This window comes from Balearica regulorum, chromosome 6, assembly GCF_011004875.1.
Source record: "Balearica regulorum gibbericeps isolate bBalReg1 chromosome 6, bBalReg1.pri, whole genome shotgun sequence".
NCBI lineage: Eukaryota > Metazoa > Chordata > Aves > Gruiformes > Gruidae > Balearica > Balearica regulorum.
Window position 1 is genome coordinate 813,596 of NC_046189.1, and position 18,499 is coordinate 832,094.

At 49.6% G+C, this 18,499-nt stretch overlaps 2 protein-coding genes across 2 annotated transcripts; both read left to right on the forward strand.

Moving 5' to 3' along the window:
* Positions 1-91: 91 nt before the first annotated feature.
* Positions 92-14,178, forward strand: YBEY (ybeY metalloendoribonuclease). The gene is made up of 11 exons (XM_075755840.1): positions 92-440; positions 839-907; positions 1,140-1,475; positions 2,060-2,310; positions 3,385-3,529; positions 3,867-3,977; positions 7,911-7,977; positions 10,880-11,005; positions 11,555-11,735; positions 12,133-12,256; positions 12,546-14,178. The coding sequence occupies exons 1-3, from the start codon at positions 102-104 to the stop codon at positions 1,224-1,226; spliced, it is 495 nt and encodes a 164-aa protein (XP_075611955.1). The 5' UTR covers positions 92-101; the 3' UTR covers positions 1,227-1,475; positions 2,060-2,310; positions 3,385-3,529; positions 3,867-3,977; positions 7,911-7,977; positions 10,880-11,005; positions 11,555-11,735; positions 12,133-12,256; positions 12,546-14,178.
* On the forward strand, positions 1,311-14,178 carry POFUT2 (protein O-fucosyltransferase 2). The gene is given in 10 exon segments (XM_075755839.1): positions 1,311-1,457; positions 1,459-1,475; positions 2,060-2,310; positions 3,385-3,529; positions 3,867-3,977; positions 7,911-7,977; positions 10,880-11,005; positions 11,555-11,735; positions 12,133-12,256; positions 12,546-14,178. Coding segments are annotated over 10 exon segments (1,323 nt in total). The 3' UTR covers positions 12,700-14,178.
* Positions 14,179-18,499: the final 4,321 nt, after the last annotated feature.

Here is an 18,499-nt window from a genome sequence, read left to right on the forward strand (position 1 = left end):
ATGGGCGGTACCGGGAGGGTCGGGCGGAGCCGCGCAGGCGCGGGCGTGAAGGGGCGGGGTGCCCGGTCCCTCCGCCGGGTCCCGCAGCCGCCGCCGCCGCCATGAGCGTGGTGCTGCGGAACGCCCAGCGGGCCGTGCCGGTCCGTCGGGCCCCGCTGCGCCGCGCCGTGTGCGCCCTGCGGGCCGCCCTGGGCGCCTCTCGCTTCGACGTGGGGCTGGTCTGCGCCGGTAACGGGCTGATGCGGCGTCTTAACGGCGCGTACCGGCAGCGCCCGGAGCCCACCGACGTCCTCTCCTTCCCCTTCCACCGGGTCGCGGCGGGGGAGCTGCCGCGGCCGAGCTGCCGGGACGAGTACAACCTGGGGGACATCTTCCTGGGGGTGGAGTACATCTACCAGCAGTGCCGCGCCACCGGGGAGGACTTCGACAGCGTCCTGGCGGTGAGCCCGGCGGGCAGCGGGCAGCCGTGCCCCTGGCCCCGCGCTGCAGGGAAGGACAGCCCCGGGGTGGCCCCGGGGGCAGAGGAGCGGCTGCCGCTTTCCTCACCCGGCCGGGCTAAACAAGGAGGCGATGATCTTACCGTTTACCCTGAAAGAGTCGCTCTGCGTTTTAAAACTTGTTTATTGTACCTGGCGAGTTCGGACGCTGCCGGATCCTCGTTGTTCGGCAGAGTACCGGCTTTTCTCGGCAAGGTCTGACAGAACGGCAGGTGACCGGTACGGGGTTAGCCCCGGTACCCCCGGTCGTTCGCTGGTGCCCGGGCTGCCCGCGCAGGCGAGCTGCTGGCGTGGGGCTGCGTCCCTTAATACGTGTCCTTTGTTCTCGCCTCTTCGCGCAGGTGACGGCGGCCCACGGGCTGTGCCATTTGCTTGGCTACCGGCACAACACAAAACCTGAGTGGCAACAGGTACGGCGGTGCCCCGGGGCCGGGTAGGTGCGCGGTGTCTGGCCGTACCGGGGTGGGAAGCATCCCCGTGTCTCGCACACGCACACACACACACACACACACACACTCCCCCCGTGACGGGGAACCCGCGGGTCCGGCTGTGCAGAGCTGTGGCCGGCGTTGATGCCGGTCCCGGCAGGCGCTGAGCCGGTGCCGCTGACCCTGGCTTCTCTCCTGCGCCTTTCTCCCGCAGATGTACCAGAAGGAGCTGGAGATCCTGGAGGAGCTGAACCGGCTCATCGGCGCCAGCCTCCGGCCCCTGACCGCGGGCCTCTTTTGAGGGGGCTGCTCCGCGGCCGCCGCTTCCCGCCCGCGCACCGAGGGGCCGGGCCGCCGCCGGGGCCGCCCCGGACGTGGCGCGGAGATGGCGGCGCAAGGCCCCGGCTGCTGCCTCCTCCTCCTGCTGCTGGGCCTGGCCGCGCTCGCCCCCCCGCTGCCCGCCGCCGCCCAGCCGCCCCCCGCCGCCTTCCGCGCCGGCCACGCCGCATCCTCGCTGCCCGCCGCCGCCGCGCAGCGCTCCGCGCACCCGGTGAGGAGCGGCCCCCCCCCCCCCGCCACCATGGGCCCCGGCAGGGCCGAGCCCGGGCAGCAGCACCCCCGGCCGCTCCTGCCCGCCGGGGTCAGCCCCTGCCGCCCACCGGGACACTCGGGTGTCCCCCAGGCCTGGGGACCCCCACCGCAGGGCAGGTGACGAGCACCCTTGTTCCCCATCCCTCCAGGACATGTCCTCCCTCATGTTCGGCTCACGGGAATTAGCCCAATTAACGTGCCAGTTTCACCGTTCTCACCACACACCACGTTACCCTTGGGATGTGCGAGACATCCAAGGGGTTCACCCCTCGCCCCCCTGCATCCCTCCTCACCGTGGGAAAGGCTCGTGGCATGTGCCACTCGGCGATGTCCCGCAACGAGACCCCAGTGACCCCCCCCAGCCCCTGCAGCATGCACTCGACCTTCCTCTACTGCACCCCTTCCATCTTCTGAGTACTACAAACTCGTGGAAGTTTCCATCCCAGTAGAACTGTGCCACGTGATCATGGGGTAAACACCCACCACCACCATATACAAGTTTTTAAACTCCCCACAGTAATTATATTGCTTTGTTCTCCCCAGGTACCTTTTGTACGATGTAAATCCTCCTGAAGGATTCAACCTTCGCAGAGATGTCTACATTCGCATTGCTTCCCTTCTAAAGACCTTGCTGAAAAGTGAAAACTGGGTGTTAGTTCTGCCTCCCTGGGGACGTCTCTATCACTGGCAGAGCCCCGACATCCTTCAGGTCCGGATTCCTTGGTCTGACTTCTTTGATCTTCCAAGCCTCAACAGGAACATCCCTGTCATTGAATACGAGCAGTTCCTCGCAGGTAAGAGTATGGAATCGTACAATCTACAATTGACTAAATATTTGAGGTGGTTTCATTGCAGGTTTATCCCTATATGTGCTTTTATCGTTACATGTGAAATAAAAAAAGTTAAAGGTGGTGAGAGGAGGGATGGGAAAGAATTGTGCTGAGTAACAAACCACTGGGCTGAAATAACCCAATCATTTGGCAGCTCATTTGATGTAGCACTGTTGACCCCTCGACTTCCTAGGGACCCCAAAGAATGACAGTTAATGCCTCTGGTTAAAGTCAAAGATACTTCTGCATAATTTTGGCTGTAGCAACAACCCTTGAAGGAGAGAGAGGCAGCCTGCAGCTCTCTGTTGAAATACAGACAAGCCACCTTTTTCTGGAGGCGGTTGGACAGTAAAAGCTGTACAGCGGGTTCTTTGGTGAACTTACTTTTTCATTGTTGTTACTGCACATACTCAAAATACTTATCCCCTGGTTTTTTGTGTACAAAATGGTATGTGAGAAAAGCTTTCCCTAAGAATATGGAAACTGTGAGGTTGGTTCCTGTAGGATTTAATGCCATGTTGAGCTAATCACCAAATGCCAAAATCTGCAACAGTGTCACAGACTTTTTCAGCAAAGGCCACCAAATGTCACATTCTGCAAAGGGCTCTGAAGGGTTCGTTGTCCCCTACCTTTCAGGTAAAACCATTTAAAACCCTGGAATTTCGGGGAAGAAGGGCTTACACTTGTCATTTTCTTGGACGCGCTCTTCCCATAGCAGCTACTTACAGCACTGGAAACCTCTGTGCTTCATGGTGTGTTTTACCAGCTTCTGAATTTACATTTCCATGGCAATTCAATTCTGTTTCGCACATGAAGTCATGCATAGATGGGTGGGAGTAGCAGGTTGTCACATCCCTGACCCTTCTAGCTTTTCCGGCTCACGCAGAGCTTCCTTTTCTTTTTTATAGGGAAAACAGGGAAGGGAGAGAGTAGTGTAATATTAGCATTTCTAGCAGATTTTAAATTGCAAATAATGCTAGTTCATATCTTTATCATGTGGTTTTTTTCGTACTCACTAATACTTTGCCTTCTGCTCAGAGTCAGGTGGGCCCTTCATCGAACAGATTTATGTCCTACAAGGCTACGCAGAAGGATGGAAAGAAGGAACATGGGAAGAAAAAATAGATGAAAGGCCATGCATTGATCAGCTTATGTACTCCAAAGACAAACATGAGTACTACAGGTGACTTCTAGCAGTCCTTTCAGTCTTCTTTTTAGTTGCATTCAATGAGACATTTGCCTACTGTAACAGAACAGTTATTGTAGCGTTGTCTGTGAATCACTGGATGCTTGGGGTTCGCTTTCTTTTTAAAACCCATCGGTAATAAAATGTTCTATTGGTACTAGAAGATCTAATTTTAGAAAGTTGTTGTTTCACACAAAAACAGTATAAAGGAGCTGGCTGGTTTATTTACATTATGTATCATCTTTCTAGGGTATACTGTGTGCTTGATTCATTATATACATGGCATTAATTTAAAATACAAGCCTGTGGACCAGTACTTTGTGTTCTCTTTCAGGGGATGGTTCTGGGGTTACGAGGAAACACGGGGCCTAAATGTCTCTTGTTTGTCTGTCCAAGGATCTGCCTCTATTGTGGCGCCCATCCTTTTGAAGAACACTTCAGCACAGTGAGTTGCCTTGTATTATTATTTATTGTTGCGTTGTGTGCCTGCAAACCCATTGCCAGGTGGGAAGAGCAGGGGGAAGTTACAGGCTATGTCCCAATGTTGTGGTACTTCATCACTGAGTTATTGTAATCTGTTAAAATCATTAGAAAAGGAATTTACACTAAGAAACACCTAAGTTAGGTTAATGCTGCAGTGCTAAAACCTAAGAGGAAATAGCCTTGAGCTCCTTCGTATTCTCTCTCATGTAGCTAAATGTCCTTGTCACCCTGAATTTACCTTTTCCTTCCTTTACCCTTCGATGCTGGGTCAAGATGAAACAAACAGAGTGGAATCAGAGTTCCCAAGCCCACGTCTCAGATCATGAGGTGCAGTGCCTGGTCTTGTCCATCCTCAATAACGGGAGCCGGGTTTAGAGAAAGCAAGCAGCATGTTCCGTCTTTCTGCTCTGAGATGCTACTAGCATGGTCAGAGGAAAGGAAAGCTCTCATATGAGAGACGGAGCGTGCTTACGTTATCCCAGTAGCAAAGTATTTCCAGTCAGCTGTGATGCTGTAACAACTGAAGACATCATAGCAAACAAAAAAGCTGCTGGGGTACAGGGGAGAACAGGAAATGATCACACTCTATGAATACATCAGGGGAGTAAATCTATAGGAGAAACAGAAACCGTGTAAGCTGAAGTGCAGTTTTGCCATGAAAGCAAAAACATCCAAAAACTTGACATTGAGATGATTTAATTGGAAATGAGATGAAGGTTCCCCTAAGCAGAGCACTAGGGATCTGTAGTACCTCCCACTGGGAGCAGAGGGAGCAAAGTCCTGTTTTTTAGCAGGGATGTTCTCCTGTTTGTAGGAGTTATACCATAATCTTCAACAGCGATAGCAGAAAACTGGATTAAATAAGCCATACAGCTCTCTGTGTTTAGCCTTACAGTTAACTCTTTCATGGCAACTATCAAAGGTCTGCGGATGAGGAAGGCAAAGAGAAAAATTAGGAGTGGTGCCCAAGTATTCCTGACCCACGTATGAGGTGCTTTATCCACAAGGTCACGTTTCTCAGTCAGCTGGAGTAGGAAGAAGTACCAACATAGCTGCAATGTAAGGGCAGCTGCAGTGGTTTGTCTTAAAACTAGTGGCTCATGTTAAAGTTGGTCTAGTTTAGTGTGTGAAATCCAAGAGTGGCTAAAATCAGATGTGTGGGGAAAAGTGTAAGAACGGGGCAATGTGTATTATCCCTCCCTTGAGTCCTGTCATGCCCGTCAGATTTGTGGTTGTAGGGATTTTCTGAGCCAAAAGTGATTTTCCTATCTTTCATATTCTTCAGTGAGTCCATGGATCTGTGCAGCTTCCCTTTGAACCCGCACGCGCACTGTTAGTATCCACAAAATCTTGGGGCAAGACTTCAAGGTTTTGCACTTTAACTGTACATCGTATGAAAATCCACCTCCTTCTGTAACTCCTACCTGCAAGTTCCATCTAATGTCCCCTAGTTCATATAGTGGAAGAGACAGTGAACAAACAGCTTTTCCATGTTCACCTCCACACCATGCGTGATTCTACATCTCTATCATATTCCCCCTCAGATGGCCCCTCTGCAGTGGGAAAAGTCCTAGTTTCATGAGTTGTTCTTTGCGTGAAAGCCATTCCGTACCTTCGGTCATCACTGCCATTCTCTGAACCTTTACAGTTCAACTGGATCCTGCACACTGGGTGTGGGTAAACCCACTATGTATTGGTATAATGACACGTTCTGTTTAGTGCCCTCTTCTTTTTCTGGTAATTTCTAGTATACAAGTTCTTTTTTTGACCTCTGATGAGGTTTGATGATGCCTTGACGTTTTCATCAAACTGTCCTCATTCCTGAGCATCGATGGTTAGCATAGAGCCCTTTAGTTATCAGATGAAGCCAGTATTTTTTTTTTTTACTGGATGCACTCCTACATTAGATTTCATCTGCTACTTTTTTGTCCAGTCATCAAACTTCTCTAATTCTTCACAATTTTCCTTTGCCTTTTCTGCTCTGAGCAATTTAAAATGATTGGCAAGCTGTGTCACCCCAAAGTTCACACCCTTTTGTGGGGTGGTAAGCAATATGGTGAAAAGCAGATCCCTTCCACTCGTAACCTCCCTCTACAATGAGAACTGGACATTTATCCCTGCTTCCTTCTTAAGTTTCTTGACAGCTGTTGGGTGAATGCAGCCAAGTGTTGGTTTGTTTTGTCTAGCTGTTCCATCGCTGGATGCTTCCTATGGACACTTTGGTTTGAGACACGTCCTCTGATAAGTTCCCCTGTAAAAAGTAGTCCTGGCACGTGAATCTTCCCAACTCATCCACCTAGTGCACAGCTAAAAAAAAATTACATTCGCTGTTTCCATCGTGATGTTACTGTCTCCAAGTGCTTGGTAAACCTTTAATTTCCTTTTTCTTTGTATTGGAAGGAAGATTGTCATTAGATTCAAGGCCTTTATTTCTTGGTCAAAAAAGAATTTGTGCAACTTCTTTATTGTCTTTTTCTGTTTAACTTCATGGAATTGATGAGCCTTTCAGTTTTCTTCACTTGGACACTACTTCTCCATTTTTGCGTAGTCCAGAATGCAACTGCAGTAAAATTTCTTTCACCATTGCTGATCCAGTGGGATGCTGAAGCTGAGTGCATTTATGGCCACTGTCACAGAGTAGCTCTTCTGCTGCGAGATTTTGGTCCTTGTCTTGCTGCTTACTCAAGACAACGTCAGCTAACCTAACTCCCTGCCAGTTGGTTCGTGTCTTTGACAGTGTCTCAAGCCGCAGTTGCTTAGTCGCATCCTGCTGTGGTGCTTTCCCAGGCTACTTGGGGACAGCTGGAATCCCTGGTGGCTATGGGGACTTGTGCACCATGGCCTCTCATCTCCCATATTGCCCTTTTGGCCAGACAGTCAGTTGTATGGTCCTAATACTGTATTATTACTTCAGGTCTGGTCACTTAGAAGAATCTTCTTGATACATTTAGATTATTAATCTGATTTACCTCCAAGCTTCCTGTTAAATGCAGTGCTCCTTCTCCACCAGCAGAGCCTAGTCTATTTTCCAGTGATAATCTAGTGATAATCTAAAGTTATCTAGTGATAATCTAAAGTTGATTGGTTATTTGCTTCCTCTCATTTTTGTAGAAGAAGGTCCAGATAACGATTTTGACCCCTTCAGCAGAAGCATTTCTCTGTGTGTTTGCTCATATTCGGTGTGCTCAGAGCACAAACTAATCCTACATCCCCTATGCTCTTGGATACTCTCAAAATCTCTTCTGCTTCTTAGAACTTGGATAGTGCAATTACATTTCAAATACACAATCCTGAACTGTGTGTATTTATGAAAAGCACAGGCTGTTTTCATGTTGGTGAAAAATTTTCATTTTAAAATGTGTGCTTAGTTGTTGACACACGTTTTCGTAGTGTCTATGTGTTCTTTGATCTGTTGTTTTACTGTAGGACATGTTGTTCTGCATGTGGAAAACTCCTTCCCTGCTTTTGCTTTTGTGAGCATGACTCCTGCTTCCTCCAAGAGGCTCTTGCCTGCTCCGAGGCCGAGCATCATCTCCTAGGTCATTTCTCCCCTTTGGATCCTCTGTTGGCAATCGTATTTCTCCAGCAGCAACTACTGTGAGGACTGCGTGAGGGATTATTAATGCTTGTTTGTGTGTAACTGTCACAATTAAGAGTACCATTTATTAAGGAGGAGAGCAGGAACACGCAGTGGCATAGTTCCCTTCTCTCCCCAGCAGGCTATGGGTCACAATTTGCTTTACACAGAACAGATTGGCAGCCTATCCCTTGTTCCCCGTACTTCCTTTGCAAACAGATCATAGTCTGTGCTTTATCCTGGCAACTGTATAAAGAAACATCGTAATATAAATTCTATTCCTAAGGGAACTGCACTCAGTTTTACAATTTTTAATAGGTCAGTGATGTTAGACAGAGCTGAAAACCTTCTTCATGACCACTACGGAGGGAGAGATTATTGGAATGTGAGTATTTTCCAGTTAGCTTCTCTAGACTTTGTACTTGGTTCTGATAAATATTTGATAACCAATATGCGCTTCAGTTTTGCCTTGGGTTTTTTTTCTCAAAAACAACTTGTGTCTTATGTTTCAGCAGTATGTGCTAAGGATGGTCTTCAGGCTGCTGTGGGTTAATGTAATGGAGGAATTTCTCCTGGTGTCTTGTCCCCAAAGACTCGGTGCTGCAGGGTGTAGCATTTAGAAGGACGTCCCCTGTGCATCTGCAATCAGAAGGAAATTGCCTTTGAGCAGTGTCTTGTCTAGTCAGCCTCAACATTAGGCTTTTTAAAAAAATTCCCGGAAGCGCTCAATATTGTCCTAACTGTCTCCCCATTGGCTTTGACGGCAACATTCCCACAGGTTTCAAGGTAACACCGAGCACTTTGGGAGACTTTCTTGTATTTCAGTTTTAACTACCCACATGCTTTCTGTTTGTTTTTTTTTTTTCCTTAATAACTCTCTGGATAACATCTGGAGTTCTTTATAAATCATGCTAACAGATGCCGTCTGTCTCAAAGAAGTTTTTAAATTGTAAAAAGACCTCTTCCCTTTACAACCAACCTATGTATTTGGTGTCCAAAAATACTTGAATTTAATATTGAACTGCATTGCTCGCTCTGTTGTCATCATTTTTGTCTAGGCTTCTCTACCACTGCAAGCTGAAAGGTATTGGTTTGGGATTCTTAATGGTTGAACAACCATGGAGCAGGAAAGACCTCCCAAAAATGGTTTAGAAGAAACTGTTGAATCCCTTGAAGAGCATCAGTGTAGCATGAAGAACACATGAACGCTTGATGATCTATATGGAAGCAGAAAGCTCTCTAAGGACAACTCTAGAAAAGCCAACAGTTTTGCATTTGCTTTCACCATTTTGGGGGGATGATCTCAAAGAATTAGAGGATCTGTACCACTAATTCAATTCATATGCATGAAAGGGAGCATAACCAACGCAGATTTTATTTGTTTGCCTGTTTCCCAAACTTAGACTTACAGAAAAATTCAGGTGGGGAGGTGTCTCGGCAGCCCTGCCTCAAGGTTTGCGCTTCAGAACTTGATCTGGTGGTTTGGGGCTGTGTTCAGCTGAAGGTGGAGAGTCCCCAGAGATGGAGATCCACCATCTCTCTGGGGCCTGCCCAGTGACCGTGCCATTCTTAGGGCAAGAGGTTTTGCTGATAGCCAAACAGAAGTTGCTTGCTGCAGCTTGGTCCCATGGCTTCTTGTCTTTTTCCATCCACCTCTGAGAAGCATCTCTCCCTTCTGTTTGTTTCTTTGCAGACAAAAAGGGAGAAGCAGCAAAACTTGGAGGTAGTTGGAAAGAGTGATAATATTGCACGTGCAGATTTGAAACATATACTTTAAATAAGAGGATAACCAGATACAGAGAGCATCCGCTTTAGAAAGTGTATCAATGGAGGTTGACACATTCATCTGTTTTCTTTTTTACATATGGTCTTCCAGAATAAGCATTCATCCACAACAGTTGCTGTCAGAGGAGTGCTTTGTGCCCAGGAAAAACTCGGCACAGCATACTGTGTGGGTGCCACACGTGACATGGCAGTCATGCAGTCCATCAGGATGAAGTTGAGAGTGTTTGACACAAGTGTAGCATTCACAGCGCTCTGCCATGCATTGCATACGCTTGTTTGGTGTCTCTTGGGCATACTGTGTTGATCGCATCTTGGGTGAGGTACACGATGACTTGACAGGATTGTATTGTGTTGGCATATTACAAAAAGGAAGGAAAATGTGTCTCTGAACTGCAGCATGAGTGTTCTGCAGCAGACAGATATCCTCCCTTGATATAAATGTTTTGCTGGAGGATTTGGGATGGGATTAGAAAGCCAGTGCTGATCTCTTGAAAGATGCTAGAAGAGCAGGCTTGTACTTCCACTAAACATTTAGAGGGGTGTGGATCTCTAGGTACCAGCATGATGGATCTAAATTGTTCTGTGTCTTACTGAGCGATACAGAGGAGGCACCAGTTCAACCACAATGAGTCTGGCATATGGAGAAACAGCTGCTCTGGGAAAAGACAAAAAAAGGCTGGCACATTCTAGTTCCTGCCCCTTTGCTAGAGCGAGGCGAAGGCGCAATCGGTGTGGCTGTGGCTTGGAGTGCCAGTAGTGCTCTGTCTAGCTTCTCTGTTGTGTAGCGAAATCTGTGCACTGTGGGCTTCACCATGCTGAGAAAAGAGAGGCCGTTGGAAATTGGAGGGAAGTGTTTTCATTGCACCTTCTTTGGTGCCCATCACTATCAGACTAGGGACTCGTATAAAAATAAGAATTAGACCAAATTGCTGAGCAGTGTAAGTCACCTGGGATTTCCTGGTTTGTGTGTGCCTGTTAATAAGAAGGCTACCTGTGACTGTGTGCGGTGGTAACTGCATCACAAAATCTTGGAAAGAGGTTATTATCCACAGGTGCAGGAAATAATTCCTTTTTCATCGTTTTTCCACTGAATTAGATAGGAGCGTCTGTGGCTAGACACAGGCGCTTTTTTAAGCGGGTTTTATTCTTACAAGTGTTTTGCAAGCTGAAGTCTCTTTGCCCAGCTTTTGTTTCCAAAGATGAGGTGTATTGCTGGAGTGTTCAATTTGGTGTATTATCTGTTCTGTTGAGTAAATGACTAGAGTCTACCCCGTACACCTATATATTGCAGGGTCAGATGAGTATACTGGTTATAGGTGTGGTTATGATTAGGAATAAACAGTTAAAGCTCAGATGAAAGGTTAGAAATTATTGCTTGTAGTGCTGCATGAATGTATCAGAAGTAACTGCATCCTGGAACCTCTGTGTATGTGAAACTATCTCCATTTAGTCATTTTTAGCTCTCCCTTTTTCTGACTTGGTATCTGCTCTTACTCCAACAGACCCGTCGGAGCATGGTGTTTGCTAAACACCTCCGTGTAGTGGGAGACGAGTTTAGAAACAAGTATCTTCAATCCACGGATGAGGCAGACAGGACTCATTACAAGGAGGACTGGACACAGATGAAGGTAAAATCACAACAGTCTTATTTCCCATAACAAATGTAGCAATTTTTTTTTATTGCAGGGAATTTTGGAAGACAGATGTGAATCTAGTTCTCCCTGCTCAGATCGAGGTGGACACGCACGTTCCTGCTGCACTCTCTTCTCCCTGTGTGACATGAGTTAACGGAGTCTATTGAGATGTGGCTGACTGGTTCTGGGTGCCAGGCTTCTGCTACCCTCATTTCGCTAAAGGAAGCCTGTATTTCTTCTTGTATTCAGCAGCATCTGTGGGTGTAAAGTTCAGCTGCAAACTGCCAGTTGTGGATGTGGTCAAGGAGAGCAATTTTTGCTTACAAAGATTTTGCACTCTGATTTCTCCTGTATGATGCAGGCCACCCAAGATCAAAACGCTGCAATAAGTGTCCTGAAACACTGCCAAGCCATACCTTAAAATGATTTTCTGTGACTGGAGGAATTCAGGGCCTTATCTAGAGATTATGTGTTCCAGGCTTTTCAGTGTGAATGAATAGTGGTGTTCTCAAGTGTTAAAGTTTATTGATCTTTCTCTCTTAGGTTAAGACGGGCACAGCTCTAGGTGGCCCATACCTTGGGGTTCATCTCAGAAGGAAAGACTTCGTTTGGGGTCACAGAGAAGACGTGCCTTCCCTGCAAGGAGCAGTAAAGAAAATCCGCAGCCTCTTGGAGACGCATAAACTTGAAAAAGTTTTTATAGCCACTGATGCTGTCGAGGAGGGTAGGCAGATTATAGTCAGTTTAGGACTGATCACCTCTGACAATGAGGGCAGCAATTGCCACTTGGTTTTTACAAATGACTGGAAGTTCGTATGCCTCCATCATTGAACGGGGAATTGAACAGGATTGGGCAGCTGTTTCCTAGGGATCCGTTTCAATGCATGATGCTAGAATAGCCCTGCAGGGCACGGCTTCTGTGAGAACCGGTGTAAGTTTGCCCCCCTCCGTCTACAATACTCTGACGTTTGGCAAACGTGTTGTAAAATTTGTACGTAGATTTGGGCTTCGCTTTGCTTTGTAACTGTTGACTCAGGGTTTCCTTAATCGCTTACATCTTTTGACAGCAACGAGTTGCTCTTTATAACGTAAAAATAAATTTGCATCTTTCTCTTTTTCAGAGATTGAATTGCTGAAGAAACTGCTGCCTGAGATGGTGAGGTTTGAACCCTCTTGGGAGGAGCTGGAACTCTACAAAGATGGGGGCTTGGCTGTGATTGACCAGTGGATCTGCGCGCACGCGAGGTAGTAAATTCGACTTTTCTTTGAGGAGCCAAATCTTACTGTCATGAAACTGAATAGTGGTTTTTACCCAGATATAGTTGTTTGCAAACCATATATGACATGATATTATATAATTGAGATATATATATTAAAAATGCATGTAAAATAGTTACATTGTATAGATAAAATATATATGACAATTTCATTACCATATAATTTTAATGAACATTAAAGTTCATTGGACTGAAATTGATTACTTGCATTTTAAAAACTGGCCCCCTTCACAAACCCATTCTGATTTTTTTCGCAGGTATTTTATAGGCACCTCAGTTTCTACATTTTCCTTCCGGATCCATGAGGAAAGGGAAATCTTGGGATTTGATCCAAAAACAACTTACAACCGATTTTGTGGTGAAAAAGAGAAAAACTGTGAGCAGCCAACTCACTGGAAAATCGTATACTAAAATACGGAGAAATCCAAGGACTTCAATACCAGTGAGCTCAAAAGAATAAGGAAAAACTATGGGAAAATACCTCCCTTTGATCAAACTACAACTTAGTCCTCCACGCTCTTCTTGGTGTTTACTTGACGTTTGGGTTTTGAAGTACAAGTAATATTCATCTTCTTAGTGAGGCATTGATGGGAGCGAGAAAAATGAGGTCAGCCTGGGATCCAGTTCCCAGCATGGTTAGGATTAGAGGACAAAACCAGATGCTGCAACTGAGACTTGAAAGGCAAAAACTTTGTCCTGAAGCTGAGTAACAACCGAAGTAAGTCACGGCTTGCTTTGGAGTTCTGAGGAAGAAAAACAGTTTTAACTTTTATAAATGTCACACAGCTGTGGTCTGTACTGCATTTCTGTCTTTATTTTTTTTGTTCTGTGCAGTTCTGTGCCTCTCTGCTCGCAAAAAAAAAAAAAAAAAATCTTGGTTTTGTAACCTGCATTACATGAGCTGCAGATTGTGCATAAACTCTGCCGTTCCTTGGGAAAATCTTCCCTTTTCAAATAGTAATTTCTGAAGATTCAAATTGTCTGATGCAATCAGTGCTCAAATAAAAGAAGAGGAGGTGGTTATTTCCACGTGAACACCAGCTGCTTCTAACAGCAGACTCAGTGGGTCTGTGCAGAGAGAGGCACAAAGATGGGGGTTGTAGGGTGGTAAAAGAAAGGTTATGTTTCTTCTTGTGTTTTACCGTCATGAAAGAAACTTTTCCCCCCCACTGTCCTGCCAAAGGCCTGTTCAGTTGGACTGATGCAGAAGTCAGCGCCCTTTTGGGATCACCCGGTCACTCGGTTTGGTGACAGTGATGCTTTGCTAGGGAGCATGCTAAAAAGCCTCTCAAGTTTCCATGTCAGTCAAATGGATTGTCCCAGTGGTTCAACAAGTGAATTTGCTGCATTTCTGCTTTCAGTTTATGCAAGGGAGCAAGGCGAGGACAATCACAGTCAGTAAAGGTTGTTGGCCTGGGATAACGTGTGTAAGCCTAACAGTCGGGAACCTCGTGAGTGAGGTTGTTCTCTGATGGAGGTGGCTGGCTGGTAGTGGAGGGAAAAATCCCGTGCTGCACCACCAGCTGGGGGAGAGCGCAGCTCCCGTTTGAGAAGGGTTTTGTATGAGTACCAGTTGTAGCTCTTGCAGCCTCCTGCTATGTAGAATTGGCTGCTGGCAGGTATTCTGCTCCATCCTGTGCAACTGCAGCAGAAGCTGTGAAGACTTTGCAGACAGAAGTAGCAGCAGCTCTCCTGTTCTTACCGGCTGGTTATTTTACCTGTGCAGCAGCTGAGCCCCTCTAGCAACAAAGTGTTTTTCAAAGCGGTGCCTTTTCCCACCAAGTCAAATGTTCTGGTTTAGGCTGCGTGCCATCTAAAGCGATGGTGGCATTTTACATGTAATGTGTACCTCAGTTCATTAAGAAAAATAAACAGCTTTGTAGCGTTTTATGTGAGGTATATGTGCTTCTTATGTCTTTCTAACCGTGTGTTTTGCTGTCTCCTAGGTCCCTAGCATTGGACTCCAGAAAAGGGAAACTTGGTTAAAACCCGCTGTGCCCTGATAACATTTTTTTTGCCCCATGAGGTGCTGGTTAGCAAGTGTAGCCAGCATTACCATTCTTGGCAGTGGAGACTGCATCTCATAAATCTCAGGGCCCCCAGTTCAAGACGGTTGTAGACAAACGGGAGAGAGTCCAGAGGAAGGCTGCTAAAACCATCGTGAGCTGGAGGACACAGCCTATGTGGAGAGGAGGAGAGAGCTGGGCTTTTTCAGCCTGGGGAAGCTGAAAGAGGGATCTAACTTGTCTTTCACTACATAAAAGGGCTGATGGGGAGGCAGAGCCAGGCCTTACTCAGAAGGGCACAGCAACAGCATAGGAAGCTACAGGCACAACACGCCATAAGGTAAAGCCTCTTGGCCCAGGAGCTACAGGGCCCAAAGAGCGGTGGGTCTTTCGGCTGTGCTGTTTCAGCCTCATTGAAGGAGTCAAAGGCAGCAGAGGACAAGCTCACATGAAAGTAGGTATTAGAGAAAGAAAATCGACCTTTCTGGCTCAACTACAACACGGGGATTAGAGAGATAAGAGCAGGGTGACAGCTCCCATGGTAAAGGGTTTCCAGCAACATCTCTGCCTTGAATCCCGGTCATCACGATAAAAAGCTGGAAAGGCGACAGCAATGGTGCATGGCCACCATGGGAGCCTGCTGCATTACTTTTTTATTGGGTATGTCCATTCTCGGCTATTGAGCTCCCTGGCTGCCAGCACAGCCTTTCTGTCACAAAGTGGAGACAGTCGAGCAGTCTGTGATCAGCCCCAGAGCCAGATCTCCAGATCCACGCTAGACCAGAACAGCTTCCCCTGCAAACCACTGGACTAGATTCTGAGGGTACATGTAAAACCAATCATGGTGACAGTGTGTAGGGATTGCCGTAACCAGCCGTGGGTGGTTGCTGAGAAAGCAAGGTAGCAATCTCATGCAAAATCATCCATATACCACATACAGCATTTATACATCTCAACAGCTCCCTTCTCTACCTCCCACCCCACAGTGTGCTTCTATGATTACATTAGGGCTGCCCGCATTCCCCTCCATCTCTTCACACAGCTCTTGTCTTTTGGCACAAGATGTGAGCGCTGCAGAGCGGATGCACGGAAGGGAAAAAGCTTTTCCTCTCCTTTCCTCTTGCTCTTGCAGGCTGGCGGAGCAGCTGGCACCTGTGGCCAGGCCACGGGCTGTGGCGTGTCCAGTGCTGCCACTGGCTGCTGGAAAGCCATCATGGCTGGTTACTCTCTCCTGAGGAGGGTCCTGGTTGCTTCCGGGTTTGCCGCGGGTTTACTCCACAAGGGAAGGACGTGCACAAGGCAGCACCTTCTCCAGAGTCCCATGCTCAGAGACCATTTCTTTTTTCCTCCAGAGCTTGCTTTCTGCATCTGTACGGAGTGTTGGCAGCTGCAGCTGTTAGGTTCAGCTCCCCTTAAAAAGAAGGAAGTTACGCAGCTTTTAAAGCCTTTAATCGGTCTCGGCCTTTCATGCTCCAGGGTCTCGGTGCACAACACCAGGGATTGCATGTTCCCCTGCTGGGTGACAGAAGAGCTGTCCCGTGGACAGGGAGAGGCCGGGAGCCACCCGGCCCTCCCTGCAGGCTCAGGTGGCCCAGCACACGCAGCTCCTGGCATCACCTCTGCACAGAGCTCCAGCAGCACAGCCAGCCACTGTCCTGGAGAGAAGGCCGCCTATGCCATGCCCGGTGGAGCTGGTCCTGCAGCACCTGCAGCCTGAGGCCAAAGGAAGGTCTTCTCTCTGTACCTCTTAGCAGCAAGAGGGTTTGAGCTGCCAGGTTTGAGACGGAGGGGCTGATGTCATTTGTCATGCCTTGAAGGGCTGGAGGAAGAGAGAGGAACAGAGCCAAGGTCAGAGCCCGCATCTGCGGGGACCCCAGGCACCCCTCCTGCCGGGCCGCCCTACCCAGCTCTCCCCATGGCCAGGATGGATCAGGGGCCAACGGGATCGGCCGCAAGGTGCTGGCCACGAATATCCCACGTGCCCCTGAAATCTCTCTCTGCTCTGCCCACGCCAGCCCCTCATCCATGCAGGGAGCAGAGCCTCCCTGGCCGGGGCAGGGATTCCAGCTCCCTGCCCAGGGTCTTTCCTCCTCCCCGCCATGTCCCGCTGCCCCCCACTCACCATTGTAGATGATCTGGAGCTCCTTCTCCCGATACCTCATCCGTCGCCCAGCGAGCCCTAGGAACAAGCAGCCCATCAGAAATCCCGCTAGCCCAGCAGCGCAGCTTCCCCACGACAGCCCTGCTGCACGCTTTCCTGCCCTTGACAGGGCTGAGCCCGGGGCGTTCCAAGGGCAGGCGAGGGAGAGGGCAGCAGAGAGACCCACGGGCTCCGCATCGTGTAGTCGGTGTTCCACAGCCACAGGGCCGATTCCTGATGCCGGTGCAGCAGCCGCGGCTGGGGCTGAGCTGCAGTGGGGCAGGGAGGGACCCCTGGGGGGTTGTGACTCACCAATGAACCTGACGGCCGCCTCTCGCGTTGACTCCTGTGGGCTCTGCAGGTAGAGCAGGGACTGCAGCACGTACTCGTCTGCTCTGCTGCTGGGCTCCGTCAACTGGAGAGAGCACAAGGGGATGGAGGGAAGGGTTAGTGCAGACTCTCCCCCTTGGCCGAGTAGTCCATATGCCCAGCGTTGGCCTCCCCTGCCAGGACACCCACGATGCCCGGCCATCAGCCGGCTGGTGCTGGGGTTTGGAGGGAGCAGAGGGCTGGGTGCTCCCCGGGGAGCTGTGGTGCCAGCCTGCCACCAAAGCCCAGCTAGGCTGGGGCTCCGTCGGCACCCCCGGGCTCGGGAAGGGAGGGAGAAGAGACAGCAGGAGAGCCTGCAGGGCCGCTCACCCAAGGGACGGGAGCGTGTCTGGGGTACAGCCTGGCGGTGATGGGCTCAAGCAGTGGTCAGGGGCACAGCTGGCCGCCCCACACACTGGGCACTGGGGGCTGGGGGCTTGTCCAGCCTGGGGCTGGGGTTTCGCAGCCATCCTTACCAGGCACTCGCCGACCGCCCATGTCTGCTGCCTCTTCAGCAGCCGCATGAGCTTCCTCTTCTTCAGGAATGTGGCAGCTTGAAGCATGGTTTCCTGAGAGGCCTGCAGAGCAGCAGAGACTGGGAGATGGCACCGCTGCCCAGGCCACAGCACCTGCGTGCCCTGCACCTGGGCAAGGCTCAGGGCCTTTCCTGGGCCCCGATGGCAAGATGCAGCAGCTGGGCGAACGCCTCCGTCGGCAGGTTTGGTGCCCAGGCAGAGGAGTGGGGCAACCCCCACGTCGGGCACCTGGTGCTGCCGGGGCAGCAGGACAGAAAGCCCCGGAGCTGCTGCTCTGTAGCCAAGGCCAGGAAGAAGCTGGAGCAGCGCAGTCCGCGAGGCGCCAGGGCAGGAGGCAGCCGAGCCACCTCCCACGGGGGAAACCAGCAGGTCAGGAATCCTCACCTCTGCCACGCGCTGGTTCTCATCATGCAAGTGGTAGAGCAGTGGGAGCAAGCTCTGCTGTACATGCGCCTCCAGTGGCTTTTTTCCCGCTTCCGATACAAACTCCATCACATTTCGGAAGAGGCGAATGGACAGCAGTTGCACGTAGCTGGACTCCTGGTGGAAAGGAAGAGGGCAAGACCTCAGCACCAGCTGCTCCATGCCCACCTGGGTATGGGTCTGAAAACCTGCAGGGCACAAAGTTTCCTGGCAGCACCCAGCGCCTGTGAGGAGGGGAGGGTGGATTGTACAAAGCCTTACGTTGTCAAAGAGTGGCCGGAGCGCCTCAGCCAGCGGCAGAGCGATGGGGCTGGCAATCGGGATGTCTATGGTCAGGAGCATCCTTCTGAGCACAGATAGGGTCATCCTGACCACCTCCCCATCTGCATCCTGCAGTAGCTCTGTAAACCTTGGCAGCAAGAACTCCATTCTTTTGGCCTGCGTGGAACATAACGCCGTGGTGTGAAGCCGTAAAAGGCAGCTCTGCCAAAACCGCTCCAACAGTTTGAGCCCACGCTGCTGCCTCAGGGTCCAGGAGCCAAAGGCCTGCCCCAAAGGACTCGGGCAGGTGAACACGCAGGCAGGAGAGCTGGGAGCAGCTACCACAGCTCCTGAAGCCCAGCCAAGTCCAAGCTACTGTGTTACCTTGCACACCCCACCCAGACCCACCCCGCCAGCATGGTTTCAGCCGCCTGCCCCTGCTCACCATCAAGGGTCTCCTGGACATCACAGCGAGG

Coding starts and splice junctions, on each gene's coding strand:
- YBEY (XM_075755840.1), top strand. CDS start 102: ATGAGCGTGGTGCTGCGGAACGCCCAGCGGGCCGTGCCGGTCCGTCGG. Junction 441..838: donor ACTTCGACAGCGTCCTGGCG/GTGAGCCCGGCG, acceptor CTCTTCGCGCAG/GTGACGGCGGCCCACGGGCT. Junction 908..1,139: donor CAAAACCTGAGTGGCAACAG/GTACGGCGGTGC, acceptor TTTCTCCCGCAG/ATGTACCAGAAGGAGCTGGA.